The following is a 23,823-nucleotide window of genomic DNA, read 5'->3' on the forward strand; positions in this document are numbered from 1 at the left end:
CTCAGTGCTCTGAGTGTGTGCTGGGTGCTCACCTCCTGCTCCCATCCCAGGCCTGAGTCACACACAATCCCCTGGATTATGGCCTGTTCTGCTAGGTTCTAGTGTTTATTGTAAGGTTTCCAGTTGCCAATGACTGCCCACATTTTCTTTCTTTTTGTGTCAGTCCTGGGGCTTGAACTCAGGGCCTGGGGACTTTAATTAAACAAAAAAGAACCAAAAACAAATGTATTCCATAGTTAGGAAATGTTAACACCTTCCACCCCTTCCCCATACAACAGTGGAGATATGGTTCAAGTGGTCGTGTGCCAGCTGGATACTCAAGCCAAGCAATTACAAGGCCCTGAGTTCAAATCCCAGTAGTTCCCCCTACCAAATTAATAATTGAAAAGTTACATCCTCACTTGAACTTATAGGCACACGCAGGAAATTCCTGAACAGAGTCCCAGGGCCACAACAAATTAGAGAGAGACTGGACAAATGGGAAGGCCTTAAAATAAAAAGGTTTTGCACAGCTACAGCTATAGCAACCAAGCTAGAAAGACAACCAACTAATTGGGGAAAAAATATTTACCAGCAATATATCAGACAAGGGGTTAATATCCAGTATACACAAGGAACTCAAGAAACTAATCTCTCCCAAACCTAACAAACCAATTACTAAATGGGCAAGGGAACTAAAGAGAGACTTCTCAAATAAAGAAATAAAAATGACAAAGAAACACATGAGGAAATGTTCACCATCCCTGGTTGTGAAGGAAATGCAAATAAAGACAACCCTGAGATACCACCTTACCCCAGTCAGAATGTTCCATATCCACAAGTCTGCCAACAACAAATGCTGGAGGGGATGAGGAGAAACAGCAACCCTATTATACTGCTGGTGGGAATGTACGCTTATACAAACACTTTGGCAAGCAATCTGGAGGGTCCTCAGTAAGCTAAATATTGACCTCCCTTATGACCCAGTCATACCACTTCTAGGCATCTATCTTGAACAATAGGAACCAGTATACAAGGACATATGTACTTCCACATTTATTGCAGCACTGATCACAATAGCTAGGATATGGAAACAATGCAGATGTCTCACCACAGATGAATGGACCCAAAAATTGTGGTATCTATACACAATGGAATATTATGCATCCATTAGATGGGACAAAATAATGGCATTTGCAGGGAAAAGGATGGAGCTAGAAGAAATCATGTTGAGTGAGGTAAGCCAAGAGCAAAGAGGCAAACGGCACATGGTCTCCCTGATAAGTGGATGTTAAATACAAAGCATAGGTGATATGACAATATTAATAAGACGTAAGAAGCAAAGGACTTCTACTCATCTGATAGAATCATTACTAAATAACCCCATGCTGCTGATCACATATATGGTATATATGTGCACACTGGAGGGAAACCAGGAGGACAACACAGAATTAGAAGGAATCAGGGAAAAACATACAACAGCCAGACCCATCAGCTGCACTGGACATTGACCAAAATAAACCAAGCAACACAATGGCAGTGATGGGAGGGAGGGAATAAGCAGGAAAGTGGGAACAGCTGACCGTATGCAAAACAGAAGAAATGTACATATTACCCAATGTGGAAGAAATAACTGTATCCCAAAGCTCATAGAACTCATAAATGTTATAGAGTACGATGGACAATTTGCCCCATGAAAGTCAGAATGTGTTTGTGACTTTAACTAAGCATCACTATCCTACAATACTGTGAAATTTGGGAAATTATGTAGCCACTTAATCACAATAAATAATTTGAAACAAACAAACAATAAAGAAACAAAAGAATAAAAAAGAAAAGTTACATCCTTAAGCGTTTAGCCTGGACTCAATAAAAAGTGTTAGAATTTGAAAGGTGTCCACAAGTGCTCCATAGGGAAATTTAAAAATACTGAGAAAAGCCAGGCACTGGTGGCTCAAGCCTGTAATCCTAGCTACTCAAGAGGTTGGGATCTGAGGATTGTGGCTCAAAGCCAGCCAGGGCAGGATAGTCCATGAGAGTCTTTATCTCCAATAAACCACTCAGAAAACCAGAAGTGGTGCTGTGGCTCAAGCGGTAGAGCCCAGAGTTCAAGCCCCATGACTGACAAAAAAAAAAAAAAAAGATGACCCTGCCTGCCTGGCTCTTAGTCCCAGGTCACAGCCACAACCACCCAGGAGGGGGTGGCAGAGTCTGGGTTTCATCCAGGTGCTGAAGGTGGTCATTTACTGTCTTCTTCTCATCGTGAAAGTAACCCGCTTGCTCACCATGGCTGGCTTCCTGGCCACCAGTAACCAGCCACCAAGCTGGCTGGCTTCCTTGCCAGGTGCCTGTGAGGAGCTGAGAGTTAATTCTGGCAGAGGAAGTGGGGCTTCAGCAAAGAACTCCACGCATATGGAGGGTAGCGGAGGTCAAGACGAACATCTGCTTCCCTCAGGCTCCAGCACATGGAGAGTTTCTCAGCCTTCTTTTCTTTGTCCTGACCTTGCAGATTTGAGGACCATCAAATACTTGTGTAACATCAATGGGATGGTGTGTGTGTGTGTGTGTGTGTGTGTGTGTGTGTGTGTGTGTGTGTGTGTGTGTGTGTGTGTGTGTGTGTGCCAGGGCTGGGGCTTGATCTCAGGTCCTGAGCACTGTGCTAAGCTCTTTTTTTTTTTTTTTTTTTTTGTCGGTCGTGGGGCTTGAACTCTGGGCCTGGGCGTTGTCCCTCAGCTCTTCAGCTCCAGGCAAGCGCTCTACCACTTGAGCTACAGCACCACTTCCGGTTTTCTGGTGGTTTATTGGAGATAAGAGTCTCACGGTCTGTCTTGCCCAGGCTGGCTTTGAACCGCGATCCTCAGATCTCAGCCTCCTGAGTAGCTAGGATTATAGGCGTGAGCCACCAGCGCCCGGCTGTGCTAAGCTCTTTTGCTCAAGGTTAAAACGCTACCATTTTGAACCACAGTGGCTTTTTGGTGGTTTCTTGGAGATCAGAGGCCCACAGACTTTCCTGCCTGGGCTGGCTTCCAACCTCAATCCTCAGATCTCAGCCTCCCGGGTTGTTGTATGACAGGCGTGAGCTCATTGCCTGGCTTCAGGCACCTTTGAGAGCTGAGCTGTATAAGATCCCCCCTTTCCCCCCCCCCATCTCCTGAGGGGCTACTCAGCCTAGAGAGTGCTGGGAGTTGACAACCAGCAAGGAGAAGCAGTGACACACCGCTGGCGTGACTGTCCCTGGGGAGTGACAAGTCTGAGGTGGCAGCCGCTGTGACCCCATGTCCCCATGCACATTTTCCAGCTGGCAGGTGGGTACACACCCAATCCCTGCAGCCAGCACTGATCCTGGGGGTGGCAGCTGTGTCCCCCTCTACCCTGCCAGGAAAGAACAAAGAAAGGACCAGAGGTGATGCATGCACACATTCATGCAAGCATGCAAGCATTCATTCATTCACTGTGAGTGGTCCCTGCCCCACCTTGCCACTCAGCAGTACTTCTACACCAGGTCCTGGCTGCAGCCAGGGGTTGGGAAGCACCACTTCCTCCTGAATACCTGGTCGCCCTCAGTGAACTCCTGTAGATCACATGCCGGTGCCAGAAGGGGAAGATGCAGGGCGTGATGCCCATGGAGGTTGGCAGTGCTTCTTAGCTGTGTGTATGAGCATATGCCTGTGCACACACACACACGCACACATGCATGCTCTGCATTCCCAGTGTTCTCCTTGACACATGATCCCCTGGTCTGCCAGTTCCTTGTATTCACCAGAAGCTTTTTGGTTCCCAGCCATGTTCCATGACAATTCTTCTCTTTGAAATCATGCCTCCAAGTAACATCAAATTCATCCTTTTCATTTTAATATACCATAGAGCTCCTCAAAAACCAGTGTGTGTGTGTGTGTGTGTGTGTGTGTGTGTGTGTGTGTGTGTGTGTGTGCCAGTCTTGGATACTGTCCCTAGCTGTTACGCTCAAGGCTGGAGCTCTACCACGGACCCAGCTCTACCACTGGGTCTTCAATAATGAGCTACTACACTGTTCCCATGCAAGAGGCTGGAGGGGGCACAGGCCTGGTCTTTCCCATGTAGCCGTGGCCCCGTCTGCTTACCTGATTTGGGGTAGGTCACCGTGATGATGTCCTCATCCTTCAGCACCAGCTCCTTATGGACTGCTTTTATGACTTCAGGGTAGAAATACGCAGCAGGAAAACGAATGCCCTGGTACCACACGTAGTCCTGAGCCATGGCAGAGCCCTGCGTGTCTGGTTATTGATCACGGTCCACTACCACCCGGGAGGGCTTGGCAGAGTCTGGATTTTCATCCCAGCTGGGTGGTGAAGGCAATCATTACAATTTTTCATTTACTGTGAAGCTAATGAGGATAAAGTAAACAAAACATACACGATTGTCACCTGGGGATTTTTATTGGGCAACTGTGAAATCATTCAAGGGCGATCTATGCTTGTAGATTTTCAGCTCACAGCAGGGAACAGAACTACAAGAGGAATTAGAAGGAAATATGCTTTAGCAAAGGTTTTTCTTAATTTTTTAGAAAACTTTTGACTCTTTTATGTTGAGAATAGGTGTATATATCACAAAAACTCAAAGGAGGAGGCTGGACTTCTGCCTCAAGGCCCTAAGTTCACTTCAGTAATGTCGCCACAAAATCCTAGCCCAAAGTACACAATGTATTTTCCTTCCATGTTTTCTGTTTCCCCCAGGATCTCCATGCCCCAGAATCTCAGCCATGATCCTTGTGTCATGATCCCCATAGCTCTTCAGGCTCCTGGAGGCCGGGAGAGTTTCTCAGACTTCCTTTCTTTGTCTTGACCTTGCAGATTTGAGCAAAACCAAATACTTCTCTAACACCACTGGGATGTGGTGTGTGTGTGTGTGTGTGTGTGTGTGTGTGTGTGTGTGTGTGTGTGTGTGTGTGTGTGAGTGATTATGTGTATGTGTATGCGTGTGAGGATATGTGTGTCTCTGCCAGTCCTGGGGTTTGATTTCAGGGCCTGGGTGTTTTCTCTGAACTTTTTTGCTCAAGGCTAACACTCTGCCACTTTGATCCATATCATTACTTCTGTGTTTCTGGAAATATGGGTCTCATGGACTTTCATGCCCAGGCTGACCTTGAATCTCAATCCTCAGATCTCAGCTTCCTGTGTAGCTAGTATGACAGACATGAGTCGCCAGCTTCCAGCTTTGTAAGATTTGTTAATAGCTGGGATGCTATACATGGAAGAGTAGCACCATGGAGATTTGTATCAGACAAGTGATCAAATTTACAATGTGAACATTCTAACCACCAGAATTAAGTGACAGATCTACACCCTGACCCCAAGGAGACACAAGTCTTCATCTCCACAGACACAGGGAGAAGTCTGGACTTAGTCCCACAGGAGTATCTCTGGAAGAAATCCTTCCATCTTCTTTTGGAATATTTGGTCGAAGGCTTCGGCCTGGGCTACGGTCAAGTGGTTCTTCCAGTCCCCTACGATGCCTGGAGGCCATGGAGAAATATTGACATCAGACAGAGAATTGGGTATGCAGGGCCCAGCCCACCACCTCCCTGTCCCGGCCCTGCTTTCCATCTGTCATGGACATGGAAGCATGCAATTATGTGTGTTTGCTTGTAGGTGTGCACATTTGCATACGCACATTTGTGTGTACATATGCGTGTGTGTGTGTGTGTGTGTGTGTGCAAACACTGGGCCTGGGGGCTGTTTCTGAGCATTTTTGTGCAACACTGGTGCTCTGCCACTTGAGTCACAGCTCCACTTCTGGCTTTTTGCTAGTGAATTGGAGCTAAGAGTTCCACAGACTTTCCTTGCCTGGCCTAGCTTTGAACCTTGATCTTCAGATATTAAGTAGCTGGGGTTATAGGCATGAGCCACTAGTACCTGACCAACAAAGAAGTTTACCAAGATCTCAGTGAATTCAATGATGGATTTGGTGTTGTCCAGCCCTAAAATCTCTGAGGAAAATCCTTCCATAGAGGAGAGCAAACAGAAGATAGAACATCATGGTTTAGGGGTCGGGGAGGTGCATTCAAACAGGCAATGAAGAAACAGGAAGGTAGAAAGAAGTAAAAATGGAACATGAGTAAGCAAAAACAAAACAATGGGCCATAATGAAGACACCAAACCTAAGAAACACAGGCCTAGCAGAAACAGAGGATTTCAATGTGGTCCCCAAGCCCTTCCATTTCTCAGGGAAATCTCTGGATAATAGAGACACAGGTGGTAATTTTCTGCCAAAAACTCTAAGGCTTCAACCAAGAAGAAATAGAATAGATAAATGAATATGGCTGCATAAAATTAAAACGTTTCTGCTCAAAAAACAAAGATGAAACAATACCAACAGGAAAACAAAAGCAATTTTCAGAATGGGAGAGAATCTTCACCAGCTGTTCAGTGGATGGAGGGCAAATATCTAGAATGGACAAAGAGATTAATGTTGTACAGACAATTATTAGATGGGCAATGAAATTGAAAAGCTATTTTGAGATGAAGAAATAAAAATGTCTAATAGATACATAAAGCCAGCTGGGCGCTGGTGGCTTACACCTGTCATCCTGGTGACTCAAAGGGTTGAGATTGGAGGATGGAGGTTTGAAGCCAGCTGTGGGAAGTTCATGAGACTCTGATCTCCAATGAACAACCAAAAATCCAGAAGTGGAGTTGTGGCTCAGGTGGTAGAGGGCCAGCCTTCAGTAAATATTTTAAAAAGGGGGACAACAGCCAGGCCCTGAGTTCAAGCACCAGGATTGACATACACCTTAAAAACAAACCAAAAAGGAAGAAAAAAAAGCCCATAAATCCGTATTTACAAAGCAAGGATATACTAAAAATTTCCTTTGTGGTCTCTGACAGATCTTTAAACCCCAGCGATTCAATACCTTTCCTGGTCATTAAGACTTCAGCAGAAGAGAAATTCTTGCTCAGCAGGCTGTGATTGGACATCTTGTTTTCCTTCATGGCCTGGAAGGAGCTGTTCTCCAAGACCAAGTCTAGCTCTTCAGGGTCCAACTTCTTCCCCAGGAACTGACAGATCTTCTCCACAGTGCTCCTCGTGTCCTGCAAGAAGGAAAAGCAGGACAAGGAGAACACAGAGCGACTCTCAGGAGGAAGGAGGTGTGGAGAGAGGACAAAAAGGGACAAACAGCCAAGTGCCATGACAGACTCGTGTGTCAGAGGCTGAGCTGGGAGCAAGAAGGGAGGGAGGGATTGAGAGCAAGAAAGGAAGGAGGACTGGAAGGATTTGATCCAAGCACTGAGCACCGGGATGTCATTTTATGGTTGGTGGCATGGAGCCAAGACCTGGTGTCTACCTCCTATAATCCTAGCTACTCAGGAGGCTGAGATCTGAGTATTACAGTTCAAAGCTATTGGGGGGCAGGAGGGTCTGAGAGACTCTTATCTCCAAAAAAACACTAGGAAACAGGAAGGGGCACCGTGGTTCACCATGGTAGAGCATTAGCCTTGAGCAAAAAAATCTAAGTGAACAGGCCCAGAGTTCAAGCCCTACTATGGACAAGAAAGAAAGAGAGGTGCTGTGACGGAAGATGGCGGAGGAGAAGCTGGAATCTGAACAAGCTCTCGCATAGAAAGGAGTTTTAGAGTTCCAGTGAACAGTCCTAAGCCAGAGAATCACACCAAGTGTGTCATCACAGGACAGAGAGTTAGACAAGAGAGGGGAAGCCAAGGAAACGCACCAGCTGCCGTTCCGGCGGCGGCGGGGCCGCGGCGGCGACCGCGGAGTCATACCTGAGACACAGAGAGTCGGGGACAAAGGAGCCAGACGCAGCGGACGAGCGGATTCTACTCAACACCAACAAGAACCGACAAGGAGCGAACATCTTCATCCTGCTGTTTGCAGACCAGAGACGACCCAGTATCCAAGACTCGGCGTGAGTACAAGCCCGACATCCTCACTCCTCAGGGAGCAGAGGAGGGAAGGCCACCCCTCCCCGCCCAGCACCAGTGATCTCCATCTTGGATACCGACAAAGCTCGGAGGAGCTGCTAGCTCCAGCTCAGGCCTTGGAATAAAATGAGTCATTTAGCAGGTCACAAGAACTTAACGGCGAAGTGACCTGCCAGACTCAGCTCCATCCAGGGAAAAGTCACCCAGCTCAGGCGCCAGCCATCGGAGTGCCTTCCCTCACTGGGTAACCAGAGCCAGAGCCAGAGGCTGCCCCTCCCTCCCACAATCAATTGAAAAACAGAAACCCGGAGGCTGGGCGCTGTGAGCTTTATCACAAAATAGCCCCAGGGAAAAGCTACTGTTTGTTGAAAGGCCTCAACTCTACCCAGAACCTAGCCTCATCACCACATCCCCCTCTTTTGTGACTCTCAAAGCAGACCACCCTCCCAGAAAACTAACCTGGGAGGGGGATATCAAAATCTTGGGTAAAGCAGAGCATTTTTCTGCCTCTTCCAACCAACCGACTTAAGAAACCAATCAAGCCACAGGACCTCAAGCTGACCAGAGACTCCAACAAGAGACTGGTTGCAGACAAAAGGGAGATACAGGATTCTTCCCACTCCTCCCCCCCCCCCAAAAAAAAATCAAAAGACTTTTTTTTTTCTTTTTTTTTTTCTTTTTTTCTTCTTCTTCTTCTTTTCTTTTTTTTGCTTGTTTTTTGTTTTTTGTTACCATATATATATATATATATATATATATATATATAAATTTTTTTCCCTTCTAAAACTTTTATTAATCTTTAATTTTTGCCTCTTCTGAAAAAATAATTGTTTTCCAGTAACTTTTTTTTCTCATCTTATAATTTTTATTTTAGGAATACGTGAATGAGAGTTTTCCTTTCTTTTCTTGTCTTCTTTCTCTTTTTCTTTCTTTCTTAATTATCTTTTTGTTTTTTATCTAGCTCTACTGAACTTCTGATCTTTTCTTCTCCCGTTCCCATCCTTAAAGCTTTTCACATCTCCTCTATGTCCCTCCCCTTCTCTGAACATATTCACATTCCTCTCTAAATAGACGGTCTTTTAACCTCTATAATAACATTAATTTTTATGTTTCTATTCTTTTTCTGGTCTCTCTTTATTCCCCTTTCCGTCTCTTCTTTTTCTCTCTCTCTCAACTTGCATCCTACCCAACTCATTTCCTGCATTGTGATTAGGACATAGTTAACTCTCCCTGTGCCTCCCCACACCAATCTATTCCTATTTTTTACCCACATCTCTCCCTAATCCTAATAATTTCTGGTTTTCCAAATTCTTTTCTGCGGTTCGAAGTCCTTTAACATATAGTCGTTTGATGTTGAATAGATGTATCTGTTGAACTAGATTGTATCTGTAGACTATTGACTGTACAAATGCAAACTTTGGTTGATGGTTGCCTTAAGATAGTGTTCTAGCACAAAACTGGTGCAATCTTTATCTCAAATGGGCCGAGTAAGCCGGAAAAACACAAGAAAAATGGCAAATTCGGGTATCTCAATTCCCAACCTTGATAATCAGGGATTAGAACAGATAAAGAATAATCCAGAGGAGAGTTCCCAAATAGCTCTACAAACACTAATAGCAAACATGATAAATGAGAAGTTTGACAATGTACAAAGGACTCTGTATGAGCGTGATAGGGAGAGAGAGGAGGCATCCCAGAAGTTTATACAGGAATATCATAAGCGTGAGGAAGCTTCTCAAAAACTGATACAGGATTTGCGTGAACAACTTGAGAATACCCAAAGAGAAAGGGAGGAATGGCGTGAGCAGGCAGAGAACACTCAAAGAGAACTGCAGGAATCCCACAGAAGGGAGGAAACTAATCAAAGAGTAATTCACGAATTAAGAGACCAGGTAGAGAATACACAAAGATCACTAAAGGCATTCATGGAATCCATTAACAAAGAGCTGAAGGAAGTCAGGGAGACCACAAAGGGAATGCTGAATGGAACCCAACAGAAGGAATGGGAGTCCAAAGAAACCATAACCAATCAACTAAGTGATTTGAGAACAAACACTGAACACCAAATTAAGGAAGTAAAGAAATTCATACAAGACCTAAAACAGAGCTTCAACAAAGAACTTGAAGCCATCAAAGCTGACCAATTAGAAGGAAAAGAGATAAAAAACAAAGTAGAGAGTCTTGACAGCAGGTTAGACCATGCAGAAGATCGAATCTCAGGGATTGAAGACAGCCTAGATATTATAGAGAAAGAACATACAACCATCCAAGACAAGTCCAAGAAATATGATAGGTCTATCCAACACCTGGAAGACACCATCAGAAGGCCCAATCTAAGGATAATGGGTGTAGAGGAGCACCTAGAAACAGAAGTTAATGGTCTAGGAAATTTGTTTAACAGGATCTTAGCAGAGAACTTCCCAAACATACAAAAAGATAGGCCTATTCAGATACAAGAAGCTTTTAGAACCCCAAATAGACCAGACCAGAATAGGACATCCCACCGTCACATTATAATCCACACAGGATCAACCCAGACCAAGGAAAAGATCCTTAAAGCTGTCAAGGAGAAAAGGTTAATCACCTATAAAGGGAAACCAATTAGAATTACCTCAGATTTCTCAGCAGAGACAATCAAAGCAAGAAGAGCCTGGAATGACGTATGCCATGCCCTAAAAACAAACAACTATCAACCAAGAATACTGTACCCAGCTAAACTCTCCTTCATAACTGAAGGCCAAATAAAAACCTTCCATAGCAAAGAAAAATTGAAACAATACATCTCCACCAAACCAGCCCTGCAAAAGATTCTTAAAGATGTCCTACACATAGAAAACCAACAAGAACGCAACAAAGGCCAAGAAACTGCACCCAAACTGAGAATCCAAGAGCCTTAGGAAGAACCCAGTTTTCACAGCCCCCAAGAAGGTGGATAACATGGCAGGAACTCCCAAATATCTCTCAGTCCTATCTCTTAACATTAACGGACTGAACTCTCCAATTAAGCGACATAGACTATCTAGTTGGATTAAAAAACAAGACCCTTCTATCTGCTGCCTGCAGGAGTCACATCTTGCCCGTAAAAACAAACATATTTTCAAGGTTAAAGGCTGGAACAAAATCTACCAAGCAAACGGCCCTCATAAACAGGCGGGAGTTGCAATCCTAATATCAGATAAAATAGACTTCAAACTAAAATTCGTGAGAAGAGATAAAGAAGGTCGCTACATACTAATTAAAGGATCTCTCCTTCAGGAGGATATTACAATTCTAAATATCTATTCGCCAAAAAATGGAGCACCCAAATTTATCAAAGAAACACTACTTTCCCTCAAATCCCATATAGATCCAAAGACATTAATTGTTGGGGATTTTAACACACCACTCTCCCCACTAGATAGATCAACCCGGCAAAAACTCAACAGAGAAACCGCAGATCTAAACAGCTGCATAGATCAACTAGACTTAACAGACATTTACCGAACATTTCACCCAGCAGCAACAGAATACACGTTCTCAGCAGCACATGGAACGTTTTCTAAAATAGACCACATTTTAGGCCACAAAGCAAACTTGTCTAAATTCAGAAACATTGAAGTTATACCTTGCATTCTCTCTGACCACAAGGGAATAAAATTAGATCTCAACACCAAAAGCCACCAAAGAAAGTCCAGTATCACATGGAGGCTGAACAACACACTGCTGAATCATGAGTGGGTCATGGAAGAGATTAGAAAGGAAATTCAAATGTTCATGCTATTCAACAAAAATGAACACACAAATTACCAGCTCCTCTGGGACACAGCAAAGGCAGTACTCAGAGGCAAGTTTATAGCTCTGAGCTCCTACATCAACAAATTGGAGAGATCGGAAACTAACAATTTAATGACACATCTAAACCTCCTTGAAAAAGAGCAGCAAGATAAACCCCAATCCAGTAGACAGAAAGAAATAATCAAAATTAAATCAGAATTAAATGAATTAGAATCCAAAAAAACTATAGAAAGAATCAACAAAACAAAGAGTTGGTTCTTCGAAAAAATTAACAAAATTGACAGACCCTTAGCAAACCTTATCAGAAAAAGGAGAGAACACACCCAAATTAATAAACTCAGAGATGAGAATGGAAACATCACCACGGAAACAACCAAGATTCAGAACATTATAAGGGAATACTTCTCAAAACTTTATGCTAATAAGTTTGAGAACTTGACAGAAATGGACCTTTTCCTAGCAAATATTGACATGCCAAAACTAAACCAAGATGAGTTAAACCAGCTTAACAGGCCCATATCAAGCACTGAAATAGAAACAGCAATAAGAGACCTCCCAGCTAAGAAAAGTCCAGGACCAGATGGTTTTACAGCAGAATTTTACAAGGCCTTCAAAGCAGAGCTCACACCAATACTCCTCCAACTCTTCAATGAAATTGAAAGAGAAAGCTCACTACCGAACACATTCTATGAAGCCATCATAACCCTCATCCCAAAACCAGGCAGGGACTCATCAAAGAAAGAGAACTACAGACCCATTTCTTTGATGAACATTGATGCAAAACTTCTCAACAAAATTTTGGCCAATCGACTTCAACAATTCATCCAAAAAATCATACACCATGATCAAACAGGATTCATTTCAGGGATGCAAAGCTGGTTCAATATACGCAAATCAATTAATATTATTCATCACATCAACAGGAGCAAGAATAAGAACCACATGGTTATCTCAATAGATGCAGAAAAAGCATTTGACAAGATCCAACACCCCTTTATGATGAAGGTTCTGGAAAAATTAGGAATCCATGGAACATTCCTCAATACAATAAAGGCTGTATATGACAAACCTACAGCCAGCATTATACTCAATGGTGAAAAACTAAAGCCATTTCCTCTTAACTCAGGAACAAGACAAGGATGCCCACTCTCTCCACTTCTCTTCAATCTAGTATTAGAATGCCTAGCTACAGCAATAAGACAAGATGCAGACATAAAGGGGATCCAAATAGGGAAAGAAGAAATAAAACTCTCCCTCTTTGCAGATGACATGATCTTGTATTTAAAGAATCCCATAGACTCCACTCCCAAATTACTCAAGCTGATTCAAAACTTTGGCAAAGTAGCAGGTTATAAAATTAATCCCCAAAAATCAATGGCTTTTCTATATGCCAACAATGAGAAAAGTGTGGCTGAAATTAGGAAAGCAACTCCATTTGTAATAGCCCCACAAAAAATAAAATACCTAGGAATTAACTTAACCAAAGAAGTGAAGGACCTCTATGATGAAAACTTTAAAATCTTGAAAAAGGAAATCAACACAGAACTTAAAAAATGGCAAAGCCTCCCATGCTCCTGGATTGGCAAGATTAACATCGTGAAAATGGCAATACTTCCCAAGGCTATCTACAAATTCAACGCGATACCTATCAAAATTCCACCCTCATTCTTCAAGGAAATAGAGGAGGCAATCCAAAAATTCATATGGAACAATAAAAGACCCCGAATAGCAAAAACGTTCCTCAACGGAAAGAACACTGCTGGAGGAATATCAATACCAAATTTCAAACTCTACTATAAAGCCATAGTAATCAAAACAGCTTGGTATTGGCATAAGAACAGACCTCAGGACCAATGGAATAGAATTGAAAACCCAGAAATGAACCTACAGACCTATAGCCATCTAATCTTCGATAAGGAAGCTAAAACAATAGAATGGAAGAAAGACAGCCTCTTCAGTAAATGGTGCTGGCAAAATTGGTTAACTACATGTAGAAAACTAAAGCTAGATCCTTATATATCACCCTGTACCAGAATCAACTCCAAATGGATCAAAGACCTTGGAGTCAAGGCAGACACTCTGAAAACATTACAGGATGGAATAGGAGAAACCCTAGGTCTCCTTGGCTCAGGTCGAAATTTTCTGAATAGAGACCCGGAAGCACAACAAATCAAAGAAAGGTTGGACAAATGGGATTGCATAAGATTGCAGAGCTTCTGCAGGGCAAATGACATAGCTGGCAAGATCAATAGAAAGCCCACCGATTGGGAGAAGATCTTTACTAGCCATACAACGGACAAGGGTCTCATATCTAAAATATACTTGGAACTCAAAAAATTAAACCACCCAACAACAAATCCTCAAAGAAACAACTGCCCAATAAATAAGTGGGCGAAAGACTTAAAGAGAAGCTTCTCTGAAGAAGAAAGAAGGATGGCCAATAGACACGTGAAGAAATGTTCAACATCCCTAGCCATAAAAGAAATGCAAATCAAAACAACATTGAGATATCACCTCACTCCAGTTAGAACGGCAAAAATCAAGAACTCTAACAACAACAGATGCTGGAGGGGATGTGGACAGAAAGGAACCTTACTTCATTGTTGGTGGGAATGTAAACTTGTTCAACCACTTTGGAAAGCAGTATGGAGGTTCCTCAAAAGACTTCACATAGATCTCCCCTATGATTCAGCAATCCCACTTTTGGGCATTTACCCAAATGTTTACAAACAAGACCACACTAAAGCTACCAGCACAACTATGTTTATTGCAGCATTATTTACCATAGCTAAGATATGGAACCAACCCAGATGCCCCTCAGTAGATGAATGGATCAAGAAAATGTGGTATATATACACAATGGAATTCTATGCCTCCATCAGAAAGAATGACATTGCCCCATTTGTTAGGAAATGGAAAGGTTTGGAAAAAATTATATTAAGTGAAGTAAGCCAGGCCCAAAGAAGCATAGGTCCCATGGTTTCCCTTATTTGCAATATCTAGTATAGGTATGAGTCAAGCGGAAAAGGTCAGATAATGTGATGTTAGGAAAATGAACCCTTAAATATGTATTTTAATGTTTTCGTTTCTTTCATGCATGTGTTTCTAACGCATTTACAAGATTATTTCTTTGTTGCTTTGTATGTCCCTCCCCCACAGTGTAACCCCCGCTTTCATTATATTTGATGTCAGTATAACATGTGGAGGAGATGGGGACAAACAAGTCGTTTAAGGATTCAGGTGGACCTGTTGCAACAATGAGAAGTACAAAATGTCATGTCAAAACCAGCTTTACAATGTCGGTGTGGGGGGGGGGGAGGGGGGTATAATTGGGTGGGGGGAGGGGGGTAAAATTGGGTGGGGGGAGGGGGGAGGCGGGGAAGGGAAGTGAAGGGTAAACAAAGGAGGAGGCTGCAATGCTTGGTAAGAAAAGTATGCATTATCCTGCCCATGTAATTGTAGCCCCTCTGTACAGTATGTTCCCAAATAAAATAAAATACAGTTAAAAAAAAAAAAAGAAAGAAAGAGAGAGGGGTGGGCACATTTGTACAATTATGAAGTGATAATTTGACAATTATAAAGATCAGGTATTATAGTGTCCCAAAGCTTATGTTTGAGCAACACAGATTTCTTTACTATCTCTCTGTGTGTGTGCGCGTGTGTGCATGTGTGTGTGTGTGAGTTGTTTGAATTCAGGGTTGGGTGCTATCCCTGAGCCTTTGTGGCTCAAGGTTAGCTAGCACTCTACCACTTGAGCCATAGCTTCATTTCATTGGAGGTAATTATTTTATGGATTTGCCTGCCCAGGTTGGCTTTGAACCTTCTTCCTCAGATCTCAGCCTCCTAATAGCTAGGATGGGGAAATTTGACTGGTGGAGCGGGGTCTATGAAGAAAGGGAGATGTGTGTCAGTGTTGAGAGGGCTGTGGGGTGAGGTGCATGGAAAATGGATCTTTACCTTCTTCAGAGCCTCATAACTGACCACCAGCACATTCTCTCTCTCCCTCATGGACATCCAGCCCTGGACATGTGCAAACCATGACCCATACCGCACTGCAGGGTGGGTAATGAGGGATACATAATCAACTCCTGGACGTCCAGATGTGGTCTATGATCTATACACGTTTCCTCTGTCGCTATCAACTTCCTGCAGGTATAATTGACAAAGAAAATTCTTGTGCATGTTTACAGATTAAAATATCATATTCAGCTGGACACCAGTGGCTCATGCTTGTCATCCTAGTTACTCAGGAGGCTGACATCTGAAGATCATGATTTGAAGCCAGACCATGAGGCTCTTATTTCCCATAAACCACTAAAAAGATGGAAGTGGAGCTGTGGCTCAAGTGGCAGATTGCTAGATTTGAGTAAAAAACCTGAAGGAAAGTGTCCAGGCCCAATTCAAGCCCCAGAACTGGTGTGTGCACATGTGCATGCGTGCAGGGGCGTGTGCGCATGTGCACACACACACACACACACACACACACACACACACACACACACAATGTTTAGATCGTCTCATGTCAAAACCCACTCACAGTTGCCTTCGATGAACCATTCCAAAAACTCCTGAAGTGACCGTGGATTTTTTATGTACTTTGATCCACTACCAGAATGATATCCGGACACAAGGACATCCTTTGGATTTCTGACATAGATCACCTTGGAAGGAGAAAGCAGAAAAAAAATTTCCATCTTTCCCACGCATGAGGTCTTAATCTCTCCTCAGACAAGGTCTACACGATGGCACGAATATCAAAGGATCAACAATCTTGCTCAGTGTCTCACTTAGAACATGAATTGTTTTTCTGTTTGTATGTGCCAGTCCTGGAGCTTGAACTCATGACCTGGGCACCATCCCTGAACTTTTTGCTCAAAGCTAGTGCTCTATCACTTGAGCTACAACTCTACTTCCAACTTTGGTGGTTCATTGGAAGTGAGAGTCTCATGGATTTTCTTGTTCAGGCTGGCTTTGGATTGGGATCCTCAGAACTTTGCCTCCTATCAGCACACTGCTGAGCAACACATGAGTCACAGAAGAAATTAAAGAAGAAATTAAAAAGTTCCTACAATTCAATGAAAATGAAGACACATCACAAAGAAACCGATGGGACACAGCTAAAGCATTCCTGATGGACAAGTTTATTGCTCTCAGTGCTCACATCAAGAAAACAGAGACAGACCAAATAAACAATCTCATGATGCAACTAAAACTGTTAGAGACACAAGAAAAAGTTGCTAGATGGAGCGAGCGAGATAACCAAAATCAGAGCTGAAATTAATGAAATAGAGACTAAGAAAACTATAAATAGGTTAATAAAACAAAAAGCTGATTTTTTTAAAAAAATCAATAAAATTGATGGACCACTGGCAAGATTAACTAAAAAAAAAAGAGAGGAGACTCAAATCAATAAGATCAGAGATGCCACAGGAAAAATTACAACAAACACCCAAGACATCCAAACAATTATAAAGAACTATTGCCAGACTCTATACTCACAAAAGAAGGAAAACCTAGCAGAAATGGATGAATTCCTAGAGAAATACCAATTGCCCAAACTGAATCATGAAGAAATAAATCAATTAAATATGCCAATAACCTACATTGAGATAGAGGAAGCAATCAGAAGCCTTCCAACAAGGAAAAGCCCAGGACCAAGTGGATTCACTATGGCATTCTATAAGACCTTTAAAGAGGAACTAATACCCATATTCCTCAAGCTCTTCAGAGAAATAGAAGCAGAGGGAGTAATTCCAAACTTATTCTATGATGCCAATATCACACTCATCCCCAAACCAGGCAAAGACCTAACAAAAAAAGAAAACTACAGACTAATCTCCTTGATGAACACAGATGCAAAGCTCCTCAATGAAATTCTAGCCAACAGAATACAGAAACATATAAAAAAAATCATATATTATGACCAAGTAGGCTTCATCCCGGAGATGCAGGGATGGTTTAACATACATAAGTCAATAAGTATAAGCCATCACATCAACAGATCCAAGGTCAAGAATCACATGATTATCCCCATTGATGCAGCAAAGGTTTCTGATGAAATACAACATTCATTCATGTTAAAAGCTCTGGAAAAAATTGGAATAGAAGGAACATTCCTTAAAACAATAAAAGCCTTATATGACAGACTAATAGCCAATATCATACTTAATGGGGAAAAACTATAATCAATTCCCCTAAAATCAGGAAGAAGGCAAGGATGCCCACTGTCTCCACTCCTCTTCAATATAGTTCTGGAACACTTAGCCAGAACAATAAGTCAGGAAAAAGACATTAAAGGGATCCGCATAGGGGAGGAAGAAGTTAAACTATCTCTTTTTGCAGATGACATGATTTTATACCTTAAGGATCCCAAAGGCTCCATCCCCAAACTCTTAGCACTTATAAACCACTTTGGCAAAGTAGCAGGATACAAAATTAACCCACAAAAATAAGTCGCCTTTCTGTACACCAACAACGTACAAGCAGAAAGGGAAATCAAGGAAAACCCCATTCATAATAACCTAAAAAAAGTATCTAGGAATTAACCTTACCAAAGATGTAAAGGATCTACTTCATGAAAACCATAAAAGCTAAAAAAGGAACTATAGAGAATACCAAGAAATGGAAAGATCTCCCATGTTCCTGGATAGGCAGAATTAACATAGTGAAAATGGCTATACTGTCAAAATCGATATACACATTCAATGCAATTCCCATTAAAATCCCAATGAAGTACTTTATTGAAATAGAGAAAACAGTCCAAAAGTTCATATAGAACAACAAAAGACCTAGAATAGCCAAAGCAATTCTAGGAGGAGGGATCACAATATTGAATTTCAAGCTCTATTATAGAGCCATAATAACAAAGACAGCTTGGTACTGGTACAAAAAGAGACCCGAAGACCAACGGAACAGATTAGAGGACCCAGAAATAAAACTGCATATGTACAGTCATTTGATATTTGACAAAGGAGCCAAAGACATACAGTGGAAGAACACAGCCTCTTCAACTACTGGTGCTGGGAAAACTGGGAGGCCACATGCAGAAAACTAAAAGTGGACCCCAGCCTATCACCATGCACCAACATCAACTCAAAATGGATTAAAGACTTTAACATCAAACCTGATACTCTGAAACTACTGCAGGACAGAGTAGGAGAGAGACTTGAACTTATAGGCACAAGCAGGAACTTCCTGAACAGAGTCCCGCATCACAACAAATTGGAGAGAGACTCAACAAATGGGACTACCTTAAAATAAAAAGTTTCTGCACAGACAAAGAAATAGCAACCAAACTAGAAAGACAGTCAACTAATGGGGAAATATTTACCAGCAAAATATCAGACAAGGGTCAAATATCCATTATACACAGGGAACTCAAGAAACTAACCCCTCACAAATCTAACAAACCAATCATGAAATGGGCAAGGGAACTAAAGAGAGACTTCTCAGAAGAAGAGATAAAAATGGCAAAGAAACACATGAGGAAATGTTCATCATCCCTGGCTGTAAAAGAAATGCAAGTAAAAACAACCCTGAGATACTACCTTACCCCAGTCAGAATGGCCCACTTCCTAAAGTCAGCCAACGACAAATGTTGGAGGGGATGTGGAGAAAGAGGAACCCTACTGCATTGCTGGTGGGAATGTATACTAATACAACCACTTTGGAAAACAGTCTGGAGATACCTCAGAAAGCTAAATATAGACCTTCCCTACGACCCAGTCATACCACTTCTAGGCATCTATCCTGAACAATAGGAACTAGTGTACAAGAACACATGCACCTCCATGTTTATTGCAGCACTGTTCACAATAGCCATGATTTGGAAACAACCCAGATGTCCCGCCACTGATGAGTGGATCCCAAAATTGTGGTACCTATATACAATAGAATATTATGCAGCCACTAAAAAGGACAAAATAATGGCATTTGCAGGGAGATGGATGGAACTAGAGCAGATTATTTTGAGTGAAGTAAGCCAAGAACAAAGAGACAAATGGCACATGGTCTCCCTGATATGTGGATGCTAAAGCTAAAATACAAGAAGATATGGCAAAGTAACAGGACTAAGAAACAAAGGACAGCCACCCATTTTGTCATATCATTGCTAAATGACTCCATGTTCGAGGTAGATATATGCACGCAACAGAGGGAATCCAGGAGGAGGAACAGAATAAGTGGGAACAGCCCACACTAAGCAAAAGGAAATAAATGTCAACATCATCTGATGTAGAAAAAATAACTTGTATTATCAAAGCTCATAGAATTCACAAACTGTACAGACCATGATAATGACAATTTGCCTTGTGAAAGTTAAAAATGTGTTTGTGACTCTAAGTATCAGTATTCCACAATACTGTGAAATATGTGAAATTTATGTAATCACCTCATCTCAATTAAAGACAAAAAGTAAGAGAAGGGATGGGTTAAGAGAGATGGGTGACAATGTTGTCAGACACTTTGTACTCATATACTGTTTTGTAGAATGGGAACTTCTTTGTGCACCTACTTAAAGATAATAAATAATAATAATAATGAGGAAATTAAAAAATCTTACTTTGTTACCTAAAGAAGGGTTTCATTTTTCTTTCTTTTTTTTCTGTGCCAGTCCTGGGGTTTGAACTCAAGGCCTAGGCTTGTCCCTGAGCTTGTGTGCCCTCTACCACTTGAGCCACAGCTCCACTTCCAAAAAAAGCATTTCTTTCTTTTTTTTTTTTTAGTATATATTAAAAAAATACCTTGCCCATGTCATTGTAACCCCTTTGTACGGTATTTTCACAATAATAATAATAAAAAGAAACAAGAACTCATCCTCCTGAGTGAGTAGCTGGGATTATAGGTGTGAGCCACCAGCACCGGGCAGGACACCGATTTTTAAACGCATTTCCAAGTTCCTATGAAGGAATCGCTTGGCTTAGGATAAAGCAATGGAAGGAGAATTGCCAGAGACTGTGGAATATTTATAGACTGGCGTGCGATTTCTGAGCCTTTCTGTAGAAAGCTCAAGAGGCAAATGGAAAAACATAGTCAGGTAGAGCCACACACATGGCTGACCCATAGAAAGCCACCAGGATGTGGCCCTGATAGACAGAGGCTCAGGACTAAGAGCCAGGAAGCAGTGAATCTGAGCTGGAGTTCAACCCAGGAAGTGTTTGCTGAGCCCAAACTGGGATCTCTCTCCAGAGAACAAACTCCTGGACTTATCCTCTCATTGTCAGCCCCGGTGAGTGCTTAGCTGTGTATGCACTAAAGCTGCCTTCCAAGCCAGAGCCGAGGTGCAGTGACCCTGAACTGCCCTTAAGCTGGTAGTCACAGATAGATGTCTTGGCCTTTGGACTCCAGAGTCCGATTTTGTGTTTTGGGGAATGATTCTAGAACTTATCTTTCCTTTTATTTGTTCATTATTCGTTCATTTGGGAGGACAGTGCTGGGACTGAGCATTGTTCTCCTTTAGTTCTTCCAAGCAAGGCTGGCAACTCTTAACACTTGAGCTGCAGCACCACTGGTTTTTCTTTTTGGCTGGTTCATTGGAGATAAGGGTCTCACAGACCTTTCTGCCTGGCCTAGCTATGAATTATGATCCTCAGCTCCCAGCCTTCTGAGCAGCTACTTGAGATGACAGGCATGAGCCATGGTGCCTGGGGAACTTACTTTTGATGGAGTAAAGTTCAAAGAACAGACAGGCAAGTAGTTCTGTATAAAGGAGATTTGTGATCTCTAGTTGAACTTAAAGTAGTTTTAAAGACTTTGGCCTACAGGTCATCTGTGAGGGCTCAACTGCACTGGTCCATATCTTGGGTCTGAGGTCTCTCAGCTGGCGAATGTGACCCCAGGACCATGGTGAACAGCTGAAGGCGAATGCAGCTTGCTATCATCTCCAGGTCTATATTATGAGGATTCAAGATTCAAAAGCATTGATTGAGCCAGTAGCTCACATCTGTCATCCTAGCTACTCAGGAGGCTGAGATCTGAGGATTGTGGTTCAAAGCCAGCCCAAGCAGGAGAGTCTGTGAGACTCTTATCTGTACAAGTAACCACCAAAAAGCTAGAAGGGGAGCAGTGGTAAAGCTTTAGACTTGAGCAATAAAGCTCAGGGATAGTGCCCAGGCCTTGAGTTCAATACCCAGAACTAGCACCCCATCCCCCCCCCCAAAAAAGCATTTAATGAACAGTTATTGAGCACTGATCACTGACCTTGGCCTTGGAAGTAAAGAAAGACTTGGGGAAGATTTGGATAGGGAGGTGGGAGGAGAGGAGGGGGGGACCCTCCTTCCTGTCCTTAATGATTTTGGATCCACGTATAGTCTCGATCCATGGGGAGCGATCCCAGATAGGCACAGAGCGGATCCACTCCGGATCCCCCTTGCTGTGAATGAGACACAGGATCTCAATCATCCAGTTGGTTCCTGGAGACAGAAGGAAAGTGAAGGTCACTCATTACTATCTGAATTGTATAAAGACCGTGATGGTAAAATATACATAACACAAGCCTTACCCATAGAAACTTTGTCTAGCATATAATCTTTGTTCACACAATGTTGGTAGTGTGTGTGTGTGTATGTGTGTGTGTGTGTGTGTGTGTGTGTGTGTGTGTATGTGTGTGTTTGTGCATGCACCAATCTTGGGATTGGAACTAAGAGCCTGTGTGCTGTCTCTGAAGTTTTCTGCTCAAGATTGGCACTCTACCACTTGAGCCACAGGTCTTCAATAATAAGCTACTACACCACCCCCATGCAGGAGGCTGGAGGGAGTGGGGCACAGGCCTGGCCTTTCCCATGCAGCCACGGTCCTGTCTGCTCACCTGATTTGGGGTAGGTCACTGTGATGATGGCCTCATCCTTCACCACAAACTTCTCATGGGCTGCTTTTATGATTTCAAGGTCGTGATGCAGGAAGGGGAAAGGAATGCCCTGGTACCTCATATAGTCCTGAGCCATGGTGGAGCCCTGTGTGCCTGGCTCTTGGTCCCAGGCCACTGGCAATGGGGAGGAGGTGGCAGAGTCTGGGTTTTTATCCTGGGTGATGAAGCAATCATTAACATTTTTGCTTTCACTGTGAAACTAATTTAGGGAAAACAGAACACTGTGTGATCATCACTGGAGGATTTTTATTGGACAACTGTGAACTCATTCAAGGTAAACTGCGCTCATCAATTTTCAGCTCATGGCAGGGAACAGAACCACAAGAAGAAATAGAAGGAAATAGGCTGCCGGGGGCTCAAGCCTGTAATCCTAGCTACCCCGGAGGCTGAGATCTGAGGATTGCAGTTCAAAGCCAGCCTGGTCAAGAAAATCCATGAGGCTCTTACCTCCAATAAACCACTAGAAAACTGGAAGTGGTGCTGTGGCTCAAGTAGGAGAGCACTTGCCTTGAGCTGGCTTCTGGCTTGGTAAGATTTGTTCATAGCTGAGATGCTATAAATGGAAGAGTGACACCATGGAGATTTGTATCAGGCAAGGGATCAAACATACAACATGAGCGTTCTAACCATCAGAATCAAGTGACAGATCTACACCTTGACCCCAAGGGGGCATAAGTGTTCATCTCCACAGACACAGACATAAGTCTCACCTTAGTCCCACGGGAACAGCTCTGGAGGAAGTCCTGCCATCCTCTCCTGGGATATTTTATGGAAGGCTTCAGCCTGGGCTACAGTGATGTGGTTCTTCTGGAGGCCATGGAGAAACGCTGAGATCAGACAGAGCAATGGGTAGGAAAGGCTCAGCCCACCAACTCTTGGTGCCAGCCCTGCCATGGCCTTTGGACCTCAGAGGGAAGAATTGTGGGGGAGACCTGTGTGTGCAGATGTATGTGCATTTATGTGCATGTGTGTATCTGTGTGTGTGTATGTGTGTGTGTGTGTGTGTGTATGTGTGTGTGCAGGTACTGGGCCTTGGCACTGTCTGAACTTTTTTCCTCAAGGCTGGAGCTCTGCCACTTGAGTCACAGCCCCACTTCTGGCTTTTTGCTGGTGAACTGGTACTAAGAGCTTCATAGACTTTCCCTGCCTGGGCTGGTTTTCAGCCTTGATCTTCAGATCTCAGTTTCCTGAGTAACTGGTATTACACGTGTGATCCCCCAGAGTGGCCAGCCAAGAATTCCACCAGCCCTAAAACCTCTGAGGAAAATCCTTTGATAGAGAGTCAAACTG

At 42.9% G+C, this 23,823-nt stretch overlaps 1 protein-coding gene across 1 annotated transcript; it reads right to left on the minus strand.

Annotated features, from left to right (window-relative positions):
* Positions 1-4,852: 4,852 nt before the first annotated feature.
* On the minus strand, positions 4,853-23,350 carry LOC138814619 (sulfotransferase 2A1-like). The gene is made up of 8 exons (XM_070003686.1): positions 23,244-23,350; positions 22,981-23,086; positions 22,474-22,687; positions 21,867-22,078; positions 16,207-16,330; positions 15,627-15,721; positions 6,869-7,046; positions 4,853-5,470 (listed from the first exon to the last, which is right to left on the minus strand). Exons 2-8 carry the CDS (start codon positions 23,074-23,076, stop codon positions 5,358-5,360), a joined length of 1,032 nt encoding a protein of 343 aa, XP_069859787.1. The 5' UTR covers positions 23,077-23,086; positions 23,244-23,350; the 3' UTR covers positions 4,853-5,357.
* Between the last annotated feature and the right edge of the window lie 473 nt (positions 23,351-23,823).

The sequence above is a fragment of the Dipodomys merriami genome, unplaced genomic scaffold (genome assembly GCF_024711535.1).
Source record: "Dipodomys merriami isolate MVZ:Mamm:240054 unplaced genomic scaffold, mDipMer1.0.p SCAF_106, whole genome shotgun sequence".
Classification (NCBI taxonomy): domain Eukaryota; kingdom Metazoa; phylum Chordata; class Mammalia; order Rodentia; family Heteromyidae; genus Dipodomys; species Dipodomys merriami.

Bases quoted from the DNA above. Each gene is read 5' to 3' on its own strand.
- LOC138814619 (XM_070003686.1), bottom strand. From the start codon at position 23,076: ATGAACAAATCTTACCAAGCCAGAAGCCAGCTCAAGGCAAGTGCTCTC. The intron at 22,079-22,473 runs GTGAGCAGACAG...TTCTGTCTCCAG, and splicing joins AGTGACCTACCCCAAATCAG to GAACCAACTGGATGATTGAG. The intron at 15,722-16,206 runs GTGAGTGGGTTT...CCCACCCTGCAG, and splicing joins ATGGTTCATCGAAGGCAACT to TGCGGTATGGGTCATGGTTT.